The following is a 21,704-nucleotide window of genomic DNA, read 5'->3' on the forward strand; positions in this document are numbered from 1 at the left end:
AGAGCAATTAGATGAGAAGAAGCAGAAATTACAAGCATTGGCCAAGCGACTTAGGAGATACAAAAAAAGTGAAAATAGAAGGAAATAAAACCAAACATTCAACACAAACCAAAAGAAATTTTACCAGACAATAGATAACACACACATTAAAATAGACAATCCACCAAACATAACAGAAAAGGAACACTTCTGGAGCAACATATGGTCAAACCCGGTACCACATAACAGGCATGCACGGTGGATACAAGCAGAAACAGGCACATACAAGTTGATACCACAAATGCCTGAAGTAAAAGTTTTGAAACATGAAGTCACCCAAGCAATTAATTCTACTTACAATTGGAAAGCCCCTGGAAAAGATAAAATAGCAAATTTCTGGCTAAAGAAGTTCACCTCAACACATTCACATCTAACTAAATTATTAACAGTTACATTGCAGACCCATACACATTCCCTGATACACTTGTTGTTGTTGTTGTTGTTGTTGTTGTTGTTGTGGTCTTCAGTCCTGAGACTGGTTTGATGCAGCTCTCCATGCTACTCTATCCTGTGCAAGCTTCATCATCTCCCAGTACCTACTGCAACCTACATCCTTCTGAATCTGCTTAGTGTATTGATCTCTTGGTCTCCCTCTACGATTTTTACCCTCCACGCTGCCCTCCAATGCTAAATTTGTGATCCTTTGATGCCTCAAAACATGTCCTACCAACCGATCCCTTCTTCTAGTCAAGTTGTGCCACAAACTTCTCGTCTCCCCAATCCTATTCAATACCTCCTCATTAGTTACGTGATCTACCCACCTTATCTTCAGCATTCTTCTGTAGCACCACATTTTAAAAGCTTCTATTCTCTTCTTGTCCAAACTGGTTATCGTCCATGTTTCATTTCCATATATGGCTACACTCCATACAAATACTTTCAGAAACGACTTCCTGACACTTAAATCTATACTCGATGTTAACAAATTTCTCTTCTTCAGAAGCGCTTTCCTTGCCATTGCCAGTCTACATTTTATATCCTCTGTACTTCGACCATCATCAGTTATTTTACTCCCTAAATAGCAAAACTCCTTTACTACTTTAAGTGTCTCATTTCCTAATCTAATTCCCTCAGCATCTCCCGATTTAATTTGATCCTAGTTTATTATTTAAATTTCACAGATTCATAAAAAGAGCTATAAATAAATTTTAACATTTCACCTTACTACATTCCATTATCCTCGTTTTGCTTTTGTTGATGTTCATCTTATATCCTCCTTTCAAGACACTGTCCATTCCGTTCAACTGCTCTTCTTACACATGGAATAACTTATCTGAAACCTAAAGATCAAGCAGACACAGCAAACCCAGCTAAATATCGCCCCATAACGTGCCTATCAACAATATACAAAATATTAACTTCAGTCATTACACAGAAATTATTGACACATACAACACAGAACAAAATTATAAATGAAGAACAAAAAGGCTGTTGCAAAGGAGCACGAGGATGTAAAGAGCAACTGATAGTAGATGCAGAGGTGACATATCAAGCTAAAACTAAACAAAGGTCACTACACTACGCATACATTGATTACCAAAAAGCTTTTGATAGTGTACCCCACTCATAGTTACTACAAATATTGGAAATATACAAAGTAGATCCTAAATTGATACAGTTCCGAAACATAGTAATGAAAAATTGGAAAACCACACTTAATATCCAAATAAATTCAAATATCATCACATCACAGCCAATACAGATTAAGCGTGGAATATACCAAGGAGACTCATTAAGTCCTTTCTGGTTCTGCCTTGTTCTGAACCCACTATCCAACATGCTAAATCATACAAATTGTGGATACAATATTACTGGAACATACCCACACAAAATCACACATTTGCTATATATGGATGATCTAAAACTACTGGCAGCAACAAATCAACAACTCAACCAATTACTAAAGATAACAGAAGTATTCAGCTATGATATAAATATGGCTTTTGGAACAGACAAATGTAAGAAAAATAGCATAGTCTAGGGTAAACACACTAAACGAGAAGATTACATATTGGATAACCACAGCGACTGCATAGAAGCAATGGAAAAAACAGATGCCTATAAATATCTAGGATACAGACAAAAAATAGGAATAGATAATACAAATATTAAAGAATAACTAAAAGAAAAATATAGACAAAGACTAACAAAAATACTGAAAACAGAATTGACAGCAAGAAACAAGACAAAAGCTATAAATACTTATGCCATACCAATATTGACCTACTCATTTGGAGTAGTGAAATGGAGTAACACAGACCTAGAAGCACTCAATACACTTACACGATCACAAATCTGTAATTATTGACACTTGTTCAATTACCCGAAAGTTCCTAAATGCAATATAACATATACCGTACAGTTAAAAGGAAGTCACACTTGATCAAGGTCCGCGTCACTTTCCATTTTTGACCAGACATAACGTCTGAGAAAAGAAAGAAATAATAATAATATATTCAAATTTCCTTTCATGTGCACCAAAGCATCTAACATTACATACTTAGAAGCTTTACTGACATACAATTAAATTTTACAGACGTTATAGTAATTAACAAATATATAAAAAGGTAAACATTTACCTTTAATGTAGGGAAAGTTACAGCAGCACTGGCAAAAATGTTTATTCATATGATTACTGTTTGCAGGGAACTTCTTCCCTACGGTGTTGTCATGTGAGTGATAGGATGGGTATTTATCTTTAATTTTTCACTATGTTGGTACATATTTATAGCCCTGTCAACAAAGACCAAAAATGCTCGATTAGGGAGGAAAAACCATGTAGTCTCAAATTTGTACACAGTGCTAGGCAAGAGTGTTATGAACTACGTACTAAAAGCTCACTAATGTCTTTCTTGAATAACTTGAAAACTTCAGCTTCTAACAAAAATGTTTCTCAGTACAAAATTAAATAATATTAAATTTCCTACAAAAAATACTATTAATTTTTTATCTAGGACTAATAGTTTTTGCATTCAGGGGAGGGAAAAATTGCAGATTATTAAAGATATTGTTCTAACAGTATAACATTAATGTTTATCTTTAAATGAAGTGGGTCAAATACAAACATTAAATGTGTGTACCACATGTAAGTGCAGTGGAACCATATTAAGGGATAAATTGTATTCTGTGTGTGTAACAGCATGGAGGGGGAGATGTGTGGGGTGGAAGCATGATAGGTTGCCGTATAGTGTTCATGCACTTCCCTCCTTCATAGGTCTGCAAACTGAAGCAGGTGATCCCCCTCACCTCTGTCTACCCCACTACAGCATTAGAAGCAACTAGTGGGTGTTTCATAAAGTTACACTCGCTGTCCACAGCGCGCCTTATGAATCATTGGCAGTGCAGTGTGCAGGGGGAGGAGGTGATATTGCACAAAATTATTTAACACTACACAGAATGAGGATATGAGTTATTAATAATCCTAACATAGGTAATTCATATGGGCAGACTTTGTGTAAATTTTTTTTACTTAGTTTTACATTGCAGGGGAGAAATTGATTCTTAGGCATCCCATATGGTAGCTGTGGTATTCTTCCGCCGTGAAAGGTAACTTCCCCTAACATGAACACTGCTCGCTTTTTGGTTTACAGACAGACTATAACTCGTCAGAATTTCCTGTCCAGTTCTGTTATGCAAGGAGACAAAATAATTTCACTGAGTTCATTTTTATATCGTGGAGTTATTTTCGGTTTGTTGATTACTTATTTGCCATTGCTAAGCAAGGTGATGCGTAAAATATGTTCCTGTGTGTTAATTTGTGTGTGTGATGTGTATTGATTTGTGTGCGTGTGATGTTGTCAGTGACCTATATATTGTTAGTGGGAAAGGAACTGGATTGGTAAATGTGGCACCCTTCCATGGTCTGTCATTGACAGGGTATCGTAAAGCTGCATAATTGCATTGTAGTTGCCTGGTAGTGAATTATTTGTAACAAAATTTTTGTGCATTTCTCTCACCATTGATTGTGTTGTTGATAGACTGCATAAATCTTTTTCATTTAGGAATTGCTGGTGGTTGTAGAGCAGGCTGCACTGAATGGAGCCACTTACCACATATACACATGATATCTTCCAAGATGGGTGTGAATATGTTTGATGGAAGGAACTGATTGTGTTCAGGCCTAGAACAGTAATCTGCTGTAATGCATTGCTTGATGTATGTTGCAATATCTGAAATTCTGTAACACCTAGGTGATCTATTTCTGTTGCAGAGGGAGATAATTTAAGCCTATGGGCTTCTTCAGATTATGGGAGAGCTGAGGCTGGAGTGATGCATTTGATACCCCTCACACTGTGAAAAGTATCCCAGACAGTGAGTGTAGAGACAGTGAAATCGACATTGTTGAATACATATTGACAGCATGTCAGGAAATTTGGAAAAAATTCTTCAATGTGGCAGACAGTTGAAAGCTCCAACTTTTGATCTTTTTTACATAATAGCTCACTTATCAACTGCAAATTATTCATTCAGTAAACTGAAAGTAACTTCACAGTATAAACACCAGACCAGTGAAATTACTTACTTGCATAAGAGAATTCGTGAACAGGAAATTCTGGGTAGGTATAATCTGTCTGTAAGCTGAAAACTGAGCAGCACTCATGGTGGGGATGGTGACTTTCCTGAAAGAACGCTACAGCTACCACACGGGATGACTGAGAATCAATTTCTCCACTAGCAGTATAAAACTGTGCACAGAGAATTAGATTCTCTCAATATGCATTACTGGTGTTAGTGTTATTAGTGACTCATATGTGCATTCAGTGTACTGTTCAAATGATGGGAAATCCAGGATGGAATGTCACAATTAGTCAATGTTACAATGTAGTGTTCATTCATTTTGTGCAAAATTAAACCCCATCCTCACTTCCCACCCCCTTCCCTGCCCGGTTATGTCTGCACATTGCATTGCGAGTTATTCATAAGGTGCGCTGTGGATGGTAACTTTATGAAACATCCTGTAGTTGCTTCTTATGCTGTAGGGGGATAGATAGAGGGAGGGAATCACCTGCTTTAGTTTGCAGACCTATGAAGGAGCGAAGTGCAAAAACACAATCCAGCAACCTATCTTCTTTCACTCTTCTACACCACATATCTCTCTCTCCACTCTTTTACACCCATGGAACATGTTTTATCCCTTAATACAGCTCTACTGCACATAGATGTAATACATACATTTAATATTTGTTTTTGACACACTTCATTTAAAGATAAACATTAATTCTCTACTGTTAGAACAACATTTTAAAATAATCTACAATTTTCCATCTCCTGAACATGGAAACTGTTGGTCCTCTAGAAAAAAATGAAGAGGACCTTTTTTGTTGGAAATTTAATGTAGTTTAAATTTTTACTGGGAAGCATTTTGCTAGAAGCTGTGGTTTTTGAGTTATTTGTGAAATGCATAAAAAAGTTTCTTTCAAACCCGCCCTACTCCAAAGCTCACATCATAGTGTTCTGACAATCAACATTTCTCTAAATATCTTCGTTTTAATTACAGTTAAATACAACTTGTGTGAAACAAACTTGGCAATACTCTTCATGTTTAACCCACTGATGATCCTCTCCTTTCTTTTCTACTTTGTAACTGACATTCGAGAAAAATAAAGTGCTATACACAGGTTTTAAAGTAATGCCATATTTACAGTATTTGCTTAACATATTTATTTACTAACGTGTTCCTTGAAATTTTTATTGCACAGGAATCTACAGTAAACTCCTTCTTCAGGTTGTCTTGAATGATTATATCCACAAATTGTACAGTAGATTCCCTGTTTGTAATGTAATTTTCAATGTTTTTTTTTTGTCCATCACTGTAGCTGATTGGTCAACACTACAGAACCTTATGCAGGAGCCCTGGATTCGATTCTCGGAACTGCCAGAGATTTTTCCTTGGTGAGAGCAATGAAGCTGGAGTAAACTCAGCCTCGTGATGCCAGTTGAGTAGCCACCGTATTGAGAGGTAGCGGCTCCCTGGGCGAAAGTTGATAACAGTTCGGAGTGTGGTATGCTGACCCCATGTCGATCCCTGCCGCATCCAATGATAAATAACTGAGGATGACATGGCAGTTGGTTGATTGATGCGTATATATATATTTTCAGAAAAGTGTACACGTCTTTCAGTTATATGCTGTGTAATTTAGGGGGGGGGGGGGGGGGGGGGAAATCATATCATAAGAGGTAAGAGATAGTAACAACACTAATTTATGTTCTTTGAAATGAATTATATGTTATTACTTTGTATCTGAACATTGCTGCGATATTTTGTGTTTATTATTATTATTATACACATTTGTTCCTCTAATCACAAGTCTTGTTGTGTTTATGTCGTTGTTCATCCTGTACATCATTTTTAAAGACATAAAACTGTACTTGAAAATGACTACGAGTAAAACCTACTACTGGGCTTGCAAAGGGTGACACCATCAAGATGTAAAGACAACGCAGATATTACATAGGCCGGTTAATTAATTTTAATGGTAAACTGTTATTTGCTTGATCTGCTTTTTTAACATTTGGGAAAAAGTTTAGTGCTTGTTCATGTTTTTCACACATTTTACACATATTTTGACAACATATCAATGTTTTGTATTAGTACAGCGGCTGTTCTAAAGATACATGTTGGTTTAGCTACTGAGGATAATCTATTTGAGTGTGGAGCAATCCTCATTTTTCAGAATGTTGTCTAATAGGATTCACTCTCTTGCACTTATATTTATTTTCTGTAACCAAAAGTCAAACATTTATAATACAGTCTCATGGAAATCTAAGCAGCTGAAAAAAAGAAAAAAAAAAGTATGTAATACTCTCACAGAAATCTTAAGAAGCTTAAACAAAAAGAATTGTATCTAATACTCTTTTTGTGTAATATTTTCTTGTGTTTTTCTTTGTGATATCTTAATTTCTTTTCACTTTTTATTTTATATAAATTATGGAAACACTTTGACAAAAAGACTTTTTAAAGAATGTGTGCAATGCAGTATCAGGACCGTGTGTTGAAAATGACAAAATCTTTTGTTGTGATAACCCTGAGATTAATATGCTGTACTACAGATATGTCAGTGTTGCACCAAGCATTACACATTTGTTGAACTCTTACTGTTCTTGCTGTATTCAAGTTTTATGCAATTTTTCTACAACTGTTTCTTGGATGATACTAACAATCGTATTTTTAATCATGGAATTTTCTCTATTATTTTCAGACTGTATGGCTATGTCTGGCTTCCATATCTTTTATGCACATGGAGAAGGAGGGCAAACATTTTTCCCTTTAGTTGTTAGAGTTTTGGTGCAGTATATAAGATTCTTACTTCTTAAGTTAACTGGTTATTTTGCTTCATTTTTGCCCAGTTATTTGCATAATTTCAATTTATGTGTTACATTTTTGAGTATTTCTTCTCTCTCATATATAATCTCTCCCCCTCCCTCTCCCCCTCGCTCTCCCCCTCCCCCTCGCTCTCCCCCTCCCCCTCGCTCTCCCCCTCCCCCTCCCCCTCGCTCTCCCCCTCCCCCTCCCTCTCCCTCCCCCACTCCCACTCCCTCTCCCTCTCCGTCCCCCACTCCCACTCCCACTCCCTCTCATCCTCTTCTTCCCCTGCTCTCTGTCCCCCCTCCCCCTTCTTTGTGAGATGGAAAATGATGTGTATCTTTCACCTTTGCCCTTCATTTTCTGTTTGTGAAACTGTCTATAAAACTTGTAACTGTTCTATAACACATGAACAACTGTATAAATAGTAACCAAATAATTAAACGCTTGTTTACAAAATGAATTGGATTGTATTTTCCAGACAGAAAATTCTATGCTAGTAACAGAACTTCTGCAAATGAGTTGAAGTTAAATAAAAATTGAGTGTCCACAGTGGGCAAATCATAACCTACTGAAGCAAGTGTGGTGCCACCAGTGCGAACTGTAGTTGTGGTGCTGACAGATAAGCGAATTTACAGTGCCTTCATTATTTTGATTCTCAGAACGTTGATCATATAGCATCAATCAGCTGGCAAACACAGCTTGTGATCTGCAAAAGTCATAGAACTATTTTTATATAGAGACAATGGTTTAAAAATATTTCCACTAGCTAGTGCTCCACAGCTTTGTAGATACATAGTAAAAATCCTATTGTACTGCCATCAGCTGAATAAAAAGCCTTATTACTGCTACCAGATACAGTTGTTAAAAAGTTAACCTCAGGCAAAAGAAGTTGTTAGTCACAGTCTCTGCCCGGAGATGTGAATGACGTTCCATCTCATTCTGCCTAATACCAAAAAGATGACCATAACATCAGTATTCAGTACGTAAAAGTTAAACATTGTTTAGGAGGTGCAGTGTTTTAGTAACATAGTAGTACAACAACACACTTTCTCTCTAACAATGAAATTTCCAGGTTATAATACCAACAGTATCACGAAAAGAATAGATTGCCACTCACCCTAAAGATGATGCATTTGGGTCGCAGGCAGGTACAATGAAAAGACTGTTACACACTGTGCTTTTAGCCAAAGCCCTCTTCAGGAAAGAAACACACACAATTCATACAAGCAAGCACACCTCACATGTACTCCTTCTGGCTGCTGCGGCCAGAATGCAGTGGTGTTGTATCGAGCAGAAGCAGCAATCTGGAGTGGGTGGGGAAGGGGGAGGGATATCGTGGTACAAGTGGAGGAAAGGAGTCGGGTCTGCAAGACAGAGCATGTAGAGACAATACGGCGGCCACTCAAGGCTGCCTGCCATGGTGTCTGGAAGCTGTGTGTGAGGGAAGAGGAGGATGAGTAATGGAAAAGCAGAGCAGCAGAGACAGGAAAAGACTAGTGGCATTGGCAAAGAGTGGAGCACAATGTGAGTGGGGGATGTGAATAGGGAGGAGGTGAAAGAACAGAGGCGACGGGAACTCTTCTCCACAACTGAAATTGTCGCAGCTTCAACCTGAGGTAACCTATTGTCCCTGCACACTCCACCCAACAGTTTTCACCTCCCTCTGCCCTTACGCCTCCCCCACCCTCGTTGTGCTCCACTCTCTGCCGGCATCACTGGTGTTTTCTCCTCTCCGCTGCTCTCCCATTCCCCCTTTCCGTCCCCCACACTTTGGCAGGCAGCCTTGTCTGACCACCGTCTAGTCTTTGCTTGCTCTGTCTGTCAGCCCTCACTCCTTTCCCCTATTTGTACCATGGTATCCCTCCCCCTACACTGCGCCACTCCAGATTGCTGCTTCCACTTGACATGACACCATTGCATTCTGGCTGCAGCAGCTGGAGAGAGTATGTGTGAGATGTGCTTGCTTGTATGAATAGATATGTCTGTGTTTTTTTTCTTTTCTGAGGAAGGCTTTGACCATAAGCTCAGTACATAACAGTCTTTTCGTTGTGCCTGTCTGCAACTCAATGTGACATCTTTGTCGTGAGTAGCAATTATCCTGCTCATAATATTGTTGACATCTAATCTCTAGATGTTTATGAAGCTGTGTAAAATGAAATGGAACAGCATGTCTATATCAAAACAGATACCGAGACCAAAACAACTTCATGTACTCGATGATTTGCAACCACTGAAACTGGTAATAATAATAAACTTTACTGTTGCATCCGTATCGTAATTGACGTAGGCTGCAGACATCGAGCAGAGATGTAGAGACTAGTGTGGAGAGCTGCATCAAACCGTGCTTTTGACTGAAGACCACAGAACAACAATCATAGCTGCTGCTGCTGATGATTTTCAACATTGTTTTTATTTGCATGTTTCTACTCATTTTAGATTTGCTTCTTAACACTGAAGTGTTCAATTTATGAGTGATGAGAGTGATATATTGACTCTTTTTGTCAAGTAGGAAGGTAAACTTTTTTTTTAGAAAAACTAACATTAGTTTTTCCTAAAGTTACATGTTACTTTCTCAGATGAAGAAAACTTTAAAAATAATGTTATAAAACTATGAATTATAATTTGCTCTTTGAATGTTCTGCAAGCTTCTGAGAATGTATAGGAAAGCTGAATAACATTATTTGTATAGCCTTATTTTCATTGCTAGTATTTTGTGTCAAGAATATTACTCTATTTCTTTTGAAGCTATAAATGTGTTTTCAGCTGTCTTGTTTTTCTTCAAATCTGTTGATAGGAGAACCAATAAGGCACACATTGTAAGTATATGCAGCAGAAATAAAGCTGTCCATATCTAAGTGGTTAGATAACAACTCACAATAACTGCTATCTTATTTTGTTTTATGAATATACATTTAACTAAAAATAATGATTTTTAAAAAAAAATCCTTGCCACTTTTGGTCATATGTGTAGATTGTTTGATAATTTCATCAAAGGAATTGTAGCTGGTAAGTTATGACATTAATTTGTCAGCTGCATATCATGTGTACTTTGTTCTTTTTTACTTCCATGGCAGTTTTTAATTTTTTTTTTTTTTTTTGGTTGGGAACAGGGAATTAGCAAAATTGGCGTGGGGACTGTGCAAAAAACAATGCCCATATTGTCTGGTGTCTGAGAGCATTCATTATTTATCCATCATGCTTATTAAGGTTTGATCCCATGATGCTCAGAATCAAGTACAGCCAATGCTCCTCGTGAAATGCTGAATGATATGATGCTGCAATAATATGTTTACCTTATATTTGAGAGATCTGATGAAAAGTTATGTTTTCACTGTCATCAACTACAATTTTTGTATTGATGTGTGCAAATGCTGAGATGATATGAAATAATGTCAAAGGATATTCAGTTGTCGTTTACTGTAAGTTTTGAGTAATTATTTATTTGTATTCTTATTTATGATTATCATAAATGTGTGCATGAAGAATGCTAGATTTTGTATAATGTACTTTCTGAAAATGTGGCAGTGCTGTAAGAAATTTTAATCATTGGTTTAGTCTCCCTCATGCTACTGTATTTTATTTTTACCGTCTGTTAATATCCTGTTTTCTTAGTAGAACCATTTTTTGTTTGTCATTTATGTAAATTGTAAGTATTTCACCACCAATAACATCATTTTCAAAACTGTACTACAAGAATTGATAATTTAGTAATTCTGCTGTAAAGTATTAGAGGGTAAAACATTAGAGAGTGTTATATTTAATATCCTGAAAGTGATAGTCATTTAGTTGGTCCCTAAAGAACATGCAGTATCTATGAGATGAGGAAGTGGACATGTGGAAGAGATGAAGTAATAAATTAGATTTAGAAGCCAATTCACATATGTGCCATACACATTGATTCCTAAGTAATTATATTCCCAGAGCTGCGTATGTTGTGAAGTCGTATAATGAAATTGAAGTAGTGTGACATTTAAATATTCTTTGCACATCATGTGCCCATTCTCCAAATATCAGTCATATAACATTTTGTCCTTTGAATTACATTGGTCTACAGTTTAAAACAATGATTTCACACACTTTGCTTGACACCCTGTAGTATTTTTGGTGTTACATTTTACCATGTAGTTTTTTACATCAAAACATTTATGACAGACTTTACATCATCTCATTTTTAGCAATTCATAGTTTTTTGAATTATGGTTAATTTTAAGGCAATTGAATGTAAATTTATATTAATTTGTTTGGCCAACAAGAATTTTATAACGCAGATGTGTAATGTAACCCAATTTTTCTCTAATTTTCCAGGAATGTATTCACCTGAAGTTGGAAGAAAGTTCGTCAAATCTTGTGGTGTAGGGAATTTGACCAGATCATTACACATGCCAGAGACAAGACTTTATGCTTGTGATGATGGAAGTACACCAGACATGCTCTCATGTATAGCCTCAAGTGAGAGACCTTTCAGCCAGAAATTCACTTGTGATCAGTGTGGTAGGAAATATTACTGGAAAGGTTCATTAACTAAACACAAACAGCGGGAATGTGGGAAGGAGCCACAATATGCATGTTCCCTTTGTTCATATAAATCAAAGCAAAAAGGCAGTCTACAGAGACATGTGCTTAGAGTTCATGAAGGATCTATATTTTTGCCTATATCATCAGCAAGCAATTTATGGTGTGACTCAGAAGCAGCATGATGTTTTCTAAACTTCAGTTAGTTACTATATTGAAAACAATCCTTCCTATCTGTGTGTTTGGGTGGGGGAGGGAGTGATGATCTGCTGGCTCTGACTTTATTCTGCATGACTTTTTGCTTTGATAGCATGTTATTTATTTTGAGTGTGCATAACAAAAGGCTTTCTTCCTTTACACTAGAGAACAAATTCTAGAAAGACAAATATTTAGAGAGGAGTGATAGGTGTTGGTATTACACATGATTTACAACTCAAAAAAGAACACTATGGAGTGTTGCATTGGAAGCAGTAGACTGAGTAACAAAGAGGACCTTGCAATGACAGAAAAGTAAGAGGCAAAACAATATCATAGTTATGGAGCAACATCATAACAACATACAATTCATAAAACTTTGTTTGCAACAAACTGACTTTTTATGTATTTGTGTGTGTATAGAAAGTTCTGGTCGAAATTCATAAATTATTTAGGCATAAAGGAGATGACTCACCAAAAGGCAGAAGCACTGTGTCATCAATGGGTGTAAAAAAAGAAGGTTGAGAGAGCTTGGCTAGCTTTTGGAACGCACCACACACACACACTCTCTCTCTCTCTCTCTCTCTCTCTCTCTCTCTCTCTCTCTCTCTCTCTCTCTTTCATCATGCCTGCCTCCATACACAGTGCTTTATTCCTAAATAATTTTTATTTATGTACTGAGTCAATTGCTTGTGTAAGTACAAATGTTATTGAGAAACAATGCTTAGAATCTTAAATTTGTGTGACAAATGTGAAACCCATTTTGAAGAAAAATGTATTGCTAACTATGTATAATAAGTATGCCTTGCAACTGTGCATGTCAGCTGTGTTCTGTATCTGTACTAGAGTAAGTTGTTGTGTGTATCTCATGCGCCTCTTCCCCTTCTATCGGCACTTCCTGCTTCATCTCTTTGTCTTCTTCTCTTCATACTAACTTCTCTTTTGTAATGTTTCATTCGTTATTGCCACTTTGGAAGTTACAAGGGCTTCGCTATTTTGTTTTGGCTCTTCTAGCAGTGTCGTATGCTAGTGCGGCAAGGGTACTGCAGAAATGTACTTGCAGAAAAGGAAAATAAAGATTACATAATAATTATTCTTATTTTGGCCATGCAGACAGACATATCAATTACATATTTATTTCCTAAACTAATGATTAAAACTTTATTTTTACAAAGTGATAATTAAAACTTTGACTTCCTCATGCAGTGTCATACTTTTGTAGTCAGGACTTAGTTGGCAGGTAGTGGTTGTCACATATCTGTGGCTGCAGTCTGTACTGGAATGGTTCACTGTGGCCTACTGACGGTCACTGCTTGGGACTACAAGCAGAATCATGCACGATCTATTGGCAGATGTCAAAATGCCTTACATCAGGCCAACAACCAAGTGTCCCACACTAGGAGGATCACTCCCCTAGCATTCTGCAAAATTTGCTCTGGGCATGTCCCTTATATTTGATTGCCCAGCTCAAGCTCTGGGCATGCCCTTTACATTTGATTGCCCAGCTCAAATTGTTTCAGCATTCAAATTATTCCAGAATTTAAATCAAATTATTTGTCAGCACTCTTGTTGCTGTTGTGTGATGCCTTCTTTTCCCATGCTAAAAGAAACATGCTCTCACCAAAAATATTCCTTTTTAAATGCATTCTGTTCATGAATAATGTTTAGTTTAGCAGTATCTTTAAAACTTTGTGTCCTGTTGTGTAGTTAATCGTGTCATATCCCTTTGGCTGGCACCTTCCTTGAAATGTTATTGCCAATGTACAAGGCAATAACAATCTTCGGTGTGGTTATTTGGACGTGGGCCTTTAATGTCTGTCTGGAAGCTGTCTGCAACATCATTGCCCAATGTGGACCCTGTGCTTTTTCTTTGTCACTCGGCAGACACATTACAATTTGTGGCATTCTTTTTGTCATATTTTATTCATGTGACTCTGTCTTTCATTGCATTTCCCGTGTTGAAACTTGTATCTCGTATTCCTCTGTCATCAGGTTAAATAAAGAAGTTCTTCAGTCTCTGGACTTTTACATGAAAGGAAATTTGTAGATGTCAAACTCTAACCTTCCCTTCTTTTTCTTGTGTTTTGTCACTCGCTTCTCGCCTTGATTAGTTGACAAATTTACCTCATACTTTTATAGTAAGTTTTTTTAATTTCTCTTGTTTTAACAACATATTTCTATTTGTAAATGTCTGATTAAATGATAGTTTCATATCAGAAAGATGGCGTTTCAAATCCCTGTCCCATCACACCATCAAGAGTAGGTTTTTGTACTTAGCTTGTAACTGACACTCTGTTTATTGGAAGTATGTAATTGATGCTGTGCCCACAATTTTTTACACTAAATTTATCATAAAAATATTTGGTATGAGTTGGTCTGCCGGGCTTGCAAATTTAAAGTTCTGTGATTTAATCATATTTATGATGCTGGAATCATTATATGTAGAGGAGAACATTCATTACCTGAATACCAGTAAACAGAAACTTCAGTTTCGTGAAAGCATTCCAATTGTCAAATTCTTTTTGAATGTGTGCCATGTAGAAGTTTCACTAACACAGGGCTGGCTAGTTCGACCTGTTTCCCCCTCCCTGCCAGCCATAATAATTTCTGTTCTGTTTTAATTTTTTGTTTTTGGCTTTTGACAGAAAGATGGCGTTTCAAATCCCTGTCCCATCACACCATCAAAAGTAGGTTTTTGTACTTAGCTTGTACCTGACACTCTGTTTATTGGAAGTATGCATTGTTCGCAATGATGACTATACATAATGCATTGTTTTTATTGTTTCTGATAATCTTAAAATAATAGACCAATTGAAGAAAGTTGCTAGTGGGTCAACCTTAGGTTGGAAATATGGAGTTGGAAATACATCATCATTAGACATTAAAAAGAACAGTGATACCATCAATAAAATTTCCTAGGCCCCAAGCCATTTTGTAAACACATTTATTCAAAGTATGTATGTTCAGTTTTATGTTTGATTCAGTGTTCCTGTGTTTCACATGAGCACTGATATAATATTTTTTCATAAATTATCAGTTACCCAAAAATTCAATTGATTTGTAAATAATAGATTTCAGCTATCAGTCATCCTTTGGAATTTTTATTGGCAGATCTAGATCTGCCTTTGGAATTTTTGTTGGCAGATCTAGATCAAGATCTGCCAATGAAAATTCCAAAGGACGACTGATAGCTGAACTCTATTATTTACAAATCAAAAATAACGCTCGCTGCATGCAACAGCCTCTGAATGGAGGGTAACCTGTAAAAAATTCAATTGTCCAAACACCAATCGATCCCCAGCTGTTTGGATAAATCGATGCTTTACTGTGTCTGCTAAATGGAACAATGTGTGTTACACATAATCTGTTTTCTTTTTATATTATTTGATTCTTTGGTGTCATCACCAAATAAAGTAAACAATCAGTAATTTAAATTTTAGATTTATAATTTTATGTAATTGTTTCTCAATAAAACTGTAAATGCTTCTGTTTTATAAATGTTTAGAGATTTGTTATTTACACTATTATGTTGCTAGTAACCTTGCTGTTTACCATCTGAAATCGGCACCATCCACTGTGTTTCTGAACATTAAAAATGCACCATATTTTCAATAAGAATAGAATATTGGACTGTGTTGGCCTGATATGCCTTCTTTCAGAAGGTAAAAAATATATTCAGTGCTTGCTTGAGTTCAAAATCCAACTGACAAGAGTCTTTACAGCCTCTGACATTGTCTCCAGCATTAGGAGGTGTAACGTAAGGCATAAAAACATGCCTTGGGCTATATCCTAAAGCATATGTAACTGAAACCACCAAACAGTGACAAGTCACATCATCTTTGAAACCACCAAACATTTTGAGTATTATGTCATTTTTGCTTTAATCAGCTTGAACTTATTACAAACTAATCTATGTCTATCACAGTCACTTGATATCAGCCACATAGCCTGATTAAAGCAACAAAGACATCACTTAACAATTTTATACAGTGTGCACATCCTGCTCCTAAGTAATTACTAAATTTTGATCCTTAGTGAAGGGAGGAATTGTAATTTGTACATGTTTTTACAATCCTTTTAAATATTTTCAGGGCTTTCTGTATTATTTCTGTGCACATTAAAACTATATTTCCGTTTATGATAAAAACAGTGTACCCGTAACAGAGATATGACTACAATACATATCACAGCAGTGTAAGAAAGGTGAGGTATATGTACTACATTGGTAATTTTTCTGACATAAAATCTTTTTTGTTGTCTCAAAATTTTATTATACTTTGAATTAACTTTGTAATTTATCAGATTATAAAGCTATTCATTTCAAAAACAGCAAAATATGGTACATTTTGTAAGACTTAGAAAACATAATATGGTGCAAACATAAAAAGATGTTTAACTCCGCCCAAGTGAGCAACTTAAATATACTGGCATGTTTTATTGTTCTGAATTTAATTGCTTCTGATACCATAGTAACATTTGCATAATTAAGTAATTGCAACTTTTATGCAGAGTTTTTGCTCTGTGGATTTAATAAGATCTCAATAATATATGATATCTTCTTAAATCTAAGACTGGCACAAAATGTTATACACTCCTGGAAATTGAAATAAGAACACCGTGAATTCATTGTCCCAGGAAGGGGAAACTTTATTGACACATTCCTGGGGTCAGATACATCACATGATCACACTGACAGAACCACAGGCACATAGACACAGGCAACAGAGCATGCACAATGTCGGCACTAGTACAGTGTATATCCACCTTTCGCAGCAATGCAGGCTGCTATTCTCCCATGGAGACGATCGTAGAGATGCTGGATGTAGTCCTGTGGAACAGCTTGCCATGCCATTTCCACCTGGCGCCTCAGTTGGACCAGCGTTCGTGCTGGACGTGCAGACCGCGTGAGACGACGCTTCATCCAGTCCCAAACATGCTCAATGGGGGACAGATCCGGAGATCTTGCTGGCCAGGGTAGTTGACTTACACCTTCTAGAGCACGTTGGGTGGCACGGGATACATGCGGACGTGCATTGTCCTGTTGGAACAGCAAGTTCCCTTGCCGGTCTAGGAATGGTAGAACGATGGGTTCGATGACGGTTTGGATGTACCGTGCACTATTCAGTGTCCCCTCGACGATCACCAGTGGTTTACGGCCAGTGTAGGAGATCGCTCCCCACACCATGATGCCGGGTGTTGGCCCTGTGTGCCTCGGTCGTATGCAGTCCTGATTGTGGCGCTCACCTGCACAGCGCCAAACACGCATACGACCATCATTGGCACCAAGGCAGAAGCAACTCTCATCGCTGAAGACGACACGTCTCCATTCGTCCCTCCATTCACGCCTGTCGCGACACCACTGGAGGCGGGCTGCACGATGTTGGGGCGTGAGCGGAAGACGGCCTAACGGTGTGCGGGACCGTAGCCCAGCTTCATGGAGACGGTTGCGAATGGTCCTCGCCGATACCCCAGGAGCAACAGTGTCCCTAATTTGCTGGGAAATGGCGGTGCGGTCCCCTACGGCACTGCGTAGGATCCTACGGTCTTGGCGTGCATCCGTGCGTCGCTGCGATCCGGTCCCAGGTCGACGGGCACGTGCACCTTCCGCCGACCACTGGCGACAACATCGATGTACTGTGGAGACCTCACGCCCCACGTGTTGAGCAATTCGGCGGTACGTCCACCCGGCCTCCCGCATGCCCACTATACGCCCTCGCTCAAAGTCCGTCAACTGCACATACGGTTCACGTCCACGCTGTCGCGGCATGCTACCAGTGTTAAAGACTGCGATGTAGCTCCATATGCCACGGCAAACTGGCTGACACTGACGGCGGCGGTGCACAAATGCTGCGCAGCTAGCGCCATTCGACGGCCAACACCGCAGTTCCTGGTGTGTCCGCTGTGCCGTGCGTGTGATCATTGCTTGTACAGCCCTCTCGCAGTGTCCGGAGCAAGTATGGTGGGTCTGACACACCGGTGTCAATGTGTTCTTTTTTCCATTTCCAGGAGTGTATATAACTTCATAATAAATGTAGAATATTACTTCTAAACGCCCCCTGCGGGTTCGGGGGTTAGAATAGGCCCGCGGTATTCCTGCCTGTCGTAAGAGGCGACTAAAAGGAGTCTCACATGTTTCGGCCTTACGTGATGGTCCCCATTAGGGTTTGACCTCCATATTTCTAAATTATTCCGAAGAGCGAGCCAATTGGGGAAGGGCGCCTTACATGGTGCACTGTATCCGTCGTGCAATTAGACCTTTAGCCTGATTTCTCGTCGTTGCAATGATGTCCCGCTCGTTTTCGATCTCTTGGGCGATTACCACGCTGCACTCTGCAGTGTTTCTTTTAACTGCGACGACGACGTTGGACATTTTGCACCTAAGATCCAGCACGGTAGCCAGTCCGTTGTGGTGGGGCCGCCATGTACCCTCTTGGTTGTAGCCCCCTGACAACACAGGGATCGCTCTACTGATGCCTGCGCCGTTAACTCCCCACGTATGCCAAGGAGTAGATGCCCATCTCCCTGGGGCATCGGGACTCCCGGCAATGGCCATCCTGCCAGGTGGCTATTGCTGCGGCTGGGTGGCGCCCGTGGGGAGGGCCCTTGGTCGGAGTAGGTGGCATCGGGGCGGATGACCCGCAATGAAGCGTGGTACTTCATCTCTCGCTGGTGGGCCTCCACCAGCAGTCTCTAAGCGATCGAGGTCTAACCTCAACGGCAGGAAATACGATCCGCGATCCTTTCCCTCCCTGGCCACTCCATGGGAGGAACGTATGGCAAAAGAAGTCGGTGGAGAATATTCACCCCGGTTCCTTGTGTGCACGCGAGTCGATGGAGAATCGTTTATGTCAACTAAGCCCCAGTTTTTTGTGGAGCATTTAGAGGACAAGTTCGGGGAGGTGGAGGGCTTGTCAAAGATGCGCTCTGGTTCTGTGCTCATCAAAACGGCATCCTCTGCCCAGTCACGGAGGTTGCTCACTTGTGACAAGTTGGGGGATGTTTCAGTTAGCATCACGCCGCATAAGAGTCTCAACATGGTCCAGGGTATTATATTCCACAGGGATCTTCTTCTGCAGTCCGACGATGAATTACGCGCCAACCTCGAACGACGAGGTGTTCACTTCGTCCGGCGCGTCCATCGGGGTCCGAGGGATAATCAGGTAGCCACCGGTGCCTTCATCTTGGCCTTCGAGGGTGATACGTTACCGGAAAAGGTCAAGGTGATGGTCTACCGGTGTGACGTCAAGCCCTATATCCCTCCCCCGATGCGGTGCTTCAAGTGCTGGAAGTTCGGCCATATGTCTTCCCGCTGCACTTCCAGCCTCACTTGTCGAGATTGCGGACGCCCATCTCATCCCGATACTCCATGTGCCCCGCCTCCTATCTGTGTTAACTGCGGAGAACACCATTCCCCCTGCTCGTCGGACTGTCGGATCTTCCAGAAGGAAAGGAAGATAATGGAATATAAGACCCTGGACCGCCTGACCTACACCGAGGCACGGCGGAAGTTTGAAAGGCTACACCCTGTGCCCATGCCGTCCACCTATGCTGCAGCTGCAACACCTGTTCGCTCTTCTTCAGTGTCGTCCCCAACAGTTCGAACTCAGCTCTGTCAGCCCTCACCGGCCCCCTCGGTTGTGGGGGGCACTTCACTCCCTGTTGCTCCTGCTCCATCTACTTCAGGAGCAACACCACCCCAACCACCGGGGACATCTGTTCCCCCTTCACAGCCGGAGCAGCGTGGGCCTTCTTCGGCTCCTCTCGCCCGGAAGGGGTCCCTTGGGGCCCTCCCATCCCAGGCTTTGCCCAGTGCCAAAGCGGACACTCGCCAGTCTGCCAAAAAACCACCGGTCGCTGGTTGTAGGGCGTCGCGGTCGTCTTCAGTCCCTGAGACTGACCCAGTGACGCCCTCCCAGCCAGAACCACCACAGGCACAGCGAGCAAAGCAGTCAAAGAAAAAGGCTCCCAAGAATCCTGAAATTGCGGTGGCACCTGTCCCACCGCACCCTCCTCCCTCTGCGTCCGAAGATGAGGTGGAGATTCTGGCGTCCGCTGAGGACCTCGATCTCGGCGGTCCCTCAGACGCCATGAATAGCACTAGCGTGGGTGCTCAGTCGGAGGCAGCAGGTGATCTGGCGGCGTAATCTGCCTTCCCAGTCCCGTCACGCCTTTCCCAGCCATGGACAACACCATCCTCCAGTGGAACTGCAGCGGTTTCTTCCACCATCTAGCTGAGCTCCGCCAGCTTATCAGCCTTCATCCTTTCCTTTGCATTGCTCTGCAGGAAACTTGGTTTCCAGCAATGCGAACCCCCGCCCTCCGTGGCTATCGGGGTTATTTTAAGAACCGGGCAACTTATGAAAGGGTGTCTGGTGGCGTCTGCATATATGTCGCTCACACTCTGCACAGCGAGTCTGTCCCTCTCCAAACACCTTTAGAGGCTGTCGCTGTGCGGGTGTGGACGCCACGGGCTATTACCGTCTGCAGTATCTACCTTCCACCGGATGGTGCTGTCTCGCAGCATGTCCTGGCTGCTCTGATAACCCAACTGCCGCCACCTTTCATGTTGTTGGGCGATTTCAATGCCCACAACCCTCTATGGGGTGGGACTGTCTCCGATGGCCGCGGTCGTGCCGTGGAGCATTTATTGGCTCAGCTCGACCTTAGCCTCTTGAACACCGGTGCTCCCACACATTTCAGTGTGGCCCATGGCTCGTTCTCCGCCATCGATCTCTCTCTTTGCACCCCCGGACTTGTCCCATCCCTCCACTGGAGGGTGCATCCTGACCTGTGTGGCAGTGACCATTTTCCCATCTATTTGTCACTGCCCCAGTGTCATTCTTCTGGGCGTCTGCCACGCTGGGCCCTCCACAGAGCTGACTGGCCGCGTTTTACCTCCGCGGCAACCGTTGAGTGTCCCCCGCAGGGTGACATTGACGAGGTGGTCCGTGTCTTCACCACGTCCATCATTTCGGCAGCCGAGGCTGCCATCCCCCGCTCTTCTGGACTCCCTCGGAGGAAGGCTGTACCCTGGTGGTCGCCGGAGATTGCTGAGGCTATTCGCGACCGTAGGCGGGCCCTCCAGCGTCATAGGCGGCACCCGTCTCTCGAGACCCTCATCGCCTTTAAGAGGCTCCGTGCCTTCGCCCGACGTCTGATTACACGGCGTAAGCAAGAGTGCTGGGAGCAGTATGTCTCATCGTTGGGCTCCCGTGTCTCCCCCTCGCTGGTGTGGTCCCGGATACGGCGGATTTATGGACACCAGACCACTTTCGGTGTCCCTGGGATCTCCTTGGACGGCGCTGTATGCACGGACGCTGCCGCCATTGCTGAACGGCTTGCCGCACACTTTGCTCAGAGCTCTGCGACTGCATCTTATCCCCCCGCCTTTCGCTCTCTAAAGGAGCGAGCCGAGCGGACGCCGCTCTCATTTCACACGCGTCGTTCTGAAACATACAATGCCCCTTTCAGCGAGAGGGAATTCCTCGCTGCTCTCGCCGATTGCCCTGATACAGCACCAGGCCCAGACTGCATCCACGCGCAGATGCTGAAGCATCTCTCCAGGGACTGCCAGAGACACATTCTCGCGATATTTAATCGCATTTGGAGTGAAGGTGTGTTCCCGTCGCAATGGCGAGAGGGTGTTATTGTC

At 41.1% G+C, this 21,704-nt stretch overlaps 1 protein-coding gene across 2 annotated transcripts in view; it reads left to right on the forward strand.

Annotated features, from left to right (window-relative positions):
* Positions 1–21,704, forward strand: part of LOC126253567 (zinc finger protein 672-like) — a 167,523-nt gene that overhangs the window by 100,936 nt on the left and 44,883 nt on the right. For both annotated transcript variants that reach the window (XM_049954987.1, XM_049954988.1), the window contains exon 3: positions 11,651–11,836. In XM_049954987.1, coding sequence (XP_049810944.1) covers positions 11,651–11,836 — 186 coding nt within the window. The remainder of the gene's footprint in view (positions 1–11,650; positions 11,837–21,704) is intronic.

The sequence above is a fragment of the Schistocerca nitens genome, chromosome 4 (genome assembly GCF_023898315.1).
Source record: "Schistocerca nitens isolate TAMUIC-IGC-003100 chromosome 4, iqSchNite1.1, whole genome shotgun sequence".
Classification (NCBI taxonomy): domain Eukaryota; kingdom Metazoa; phylum Arthropoda; class Insecta; order Orthoptera; family Acrididae; genus Schistocerca; species Schistocerca nitens.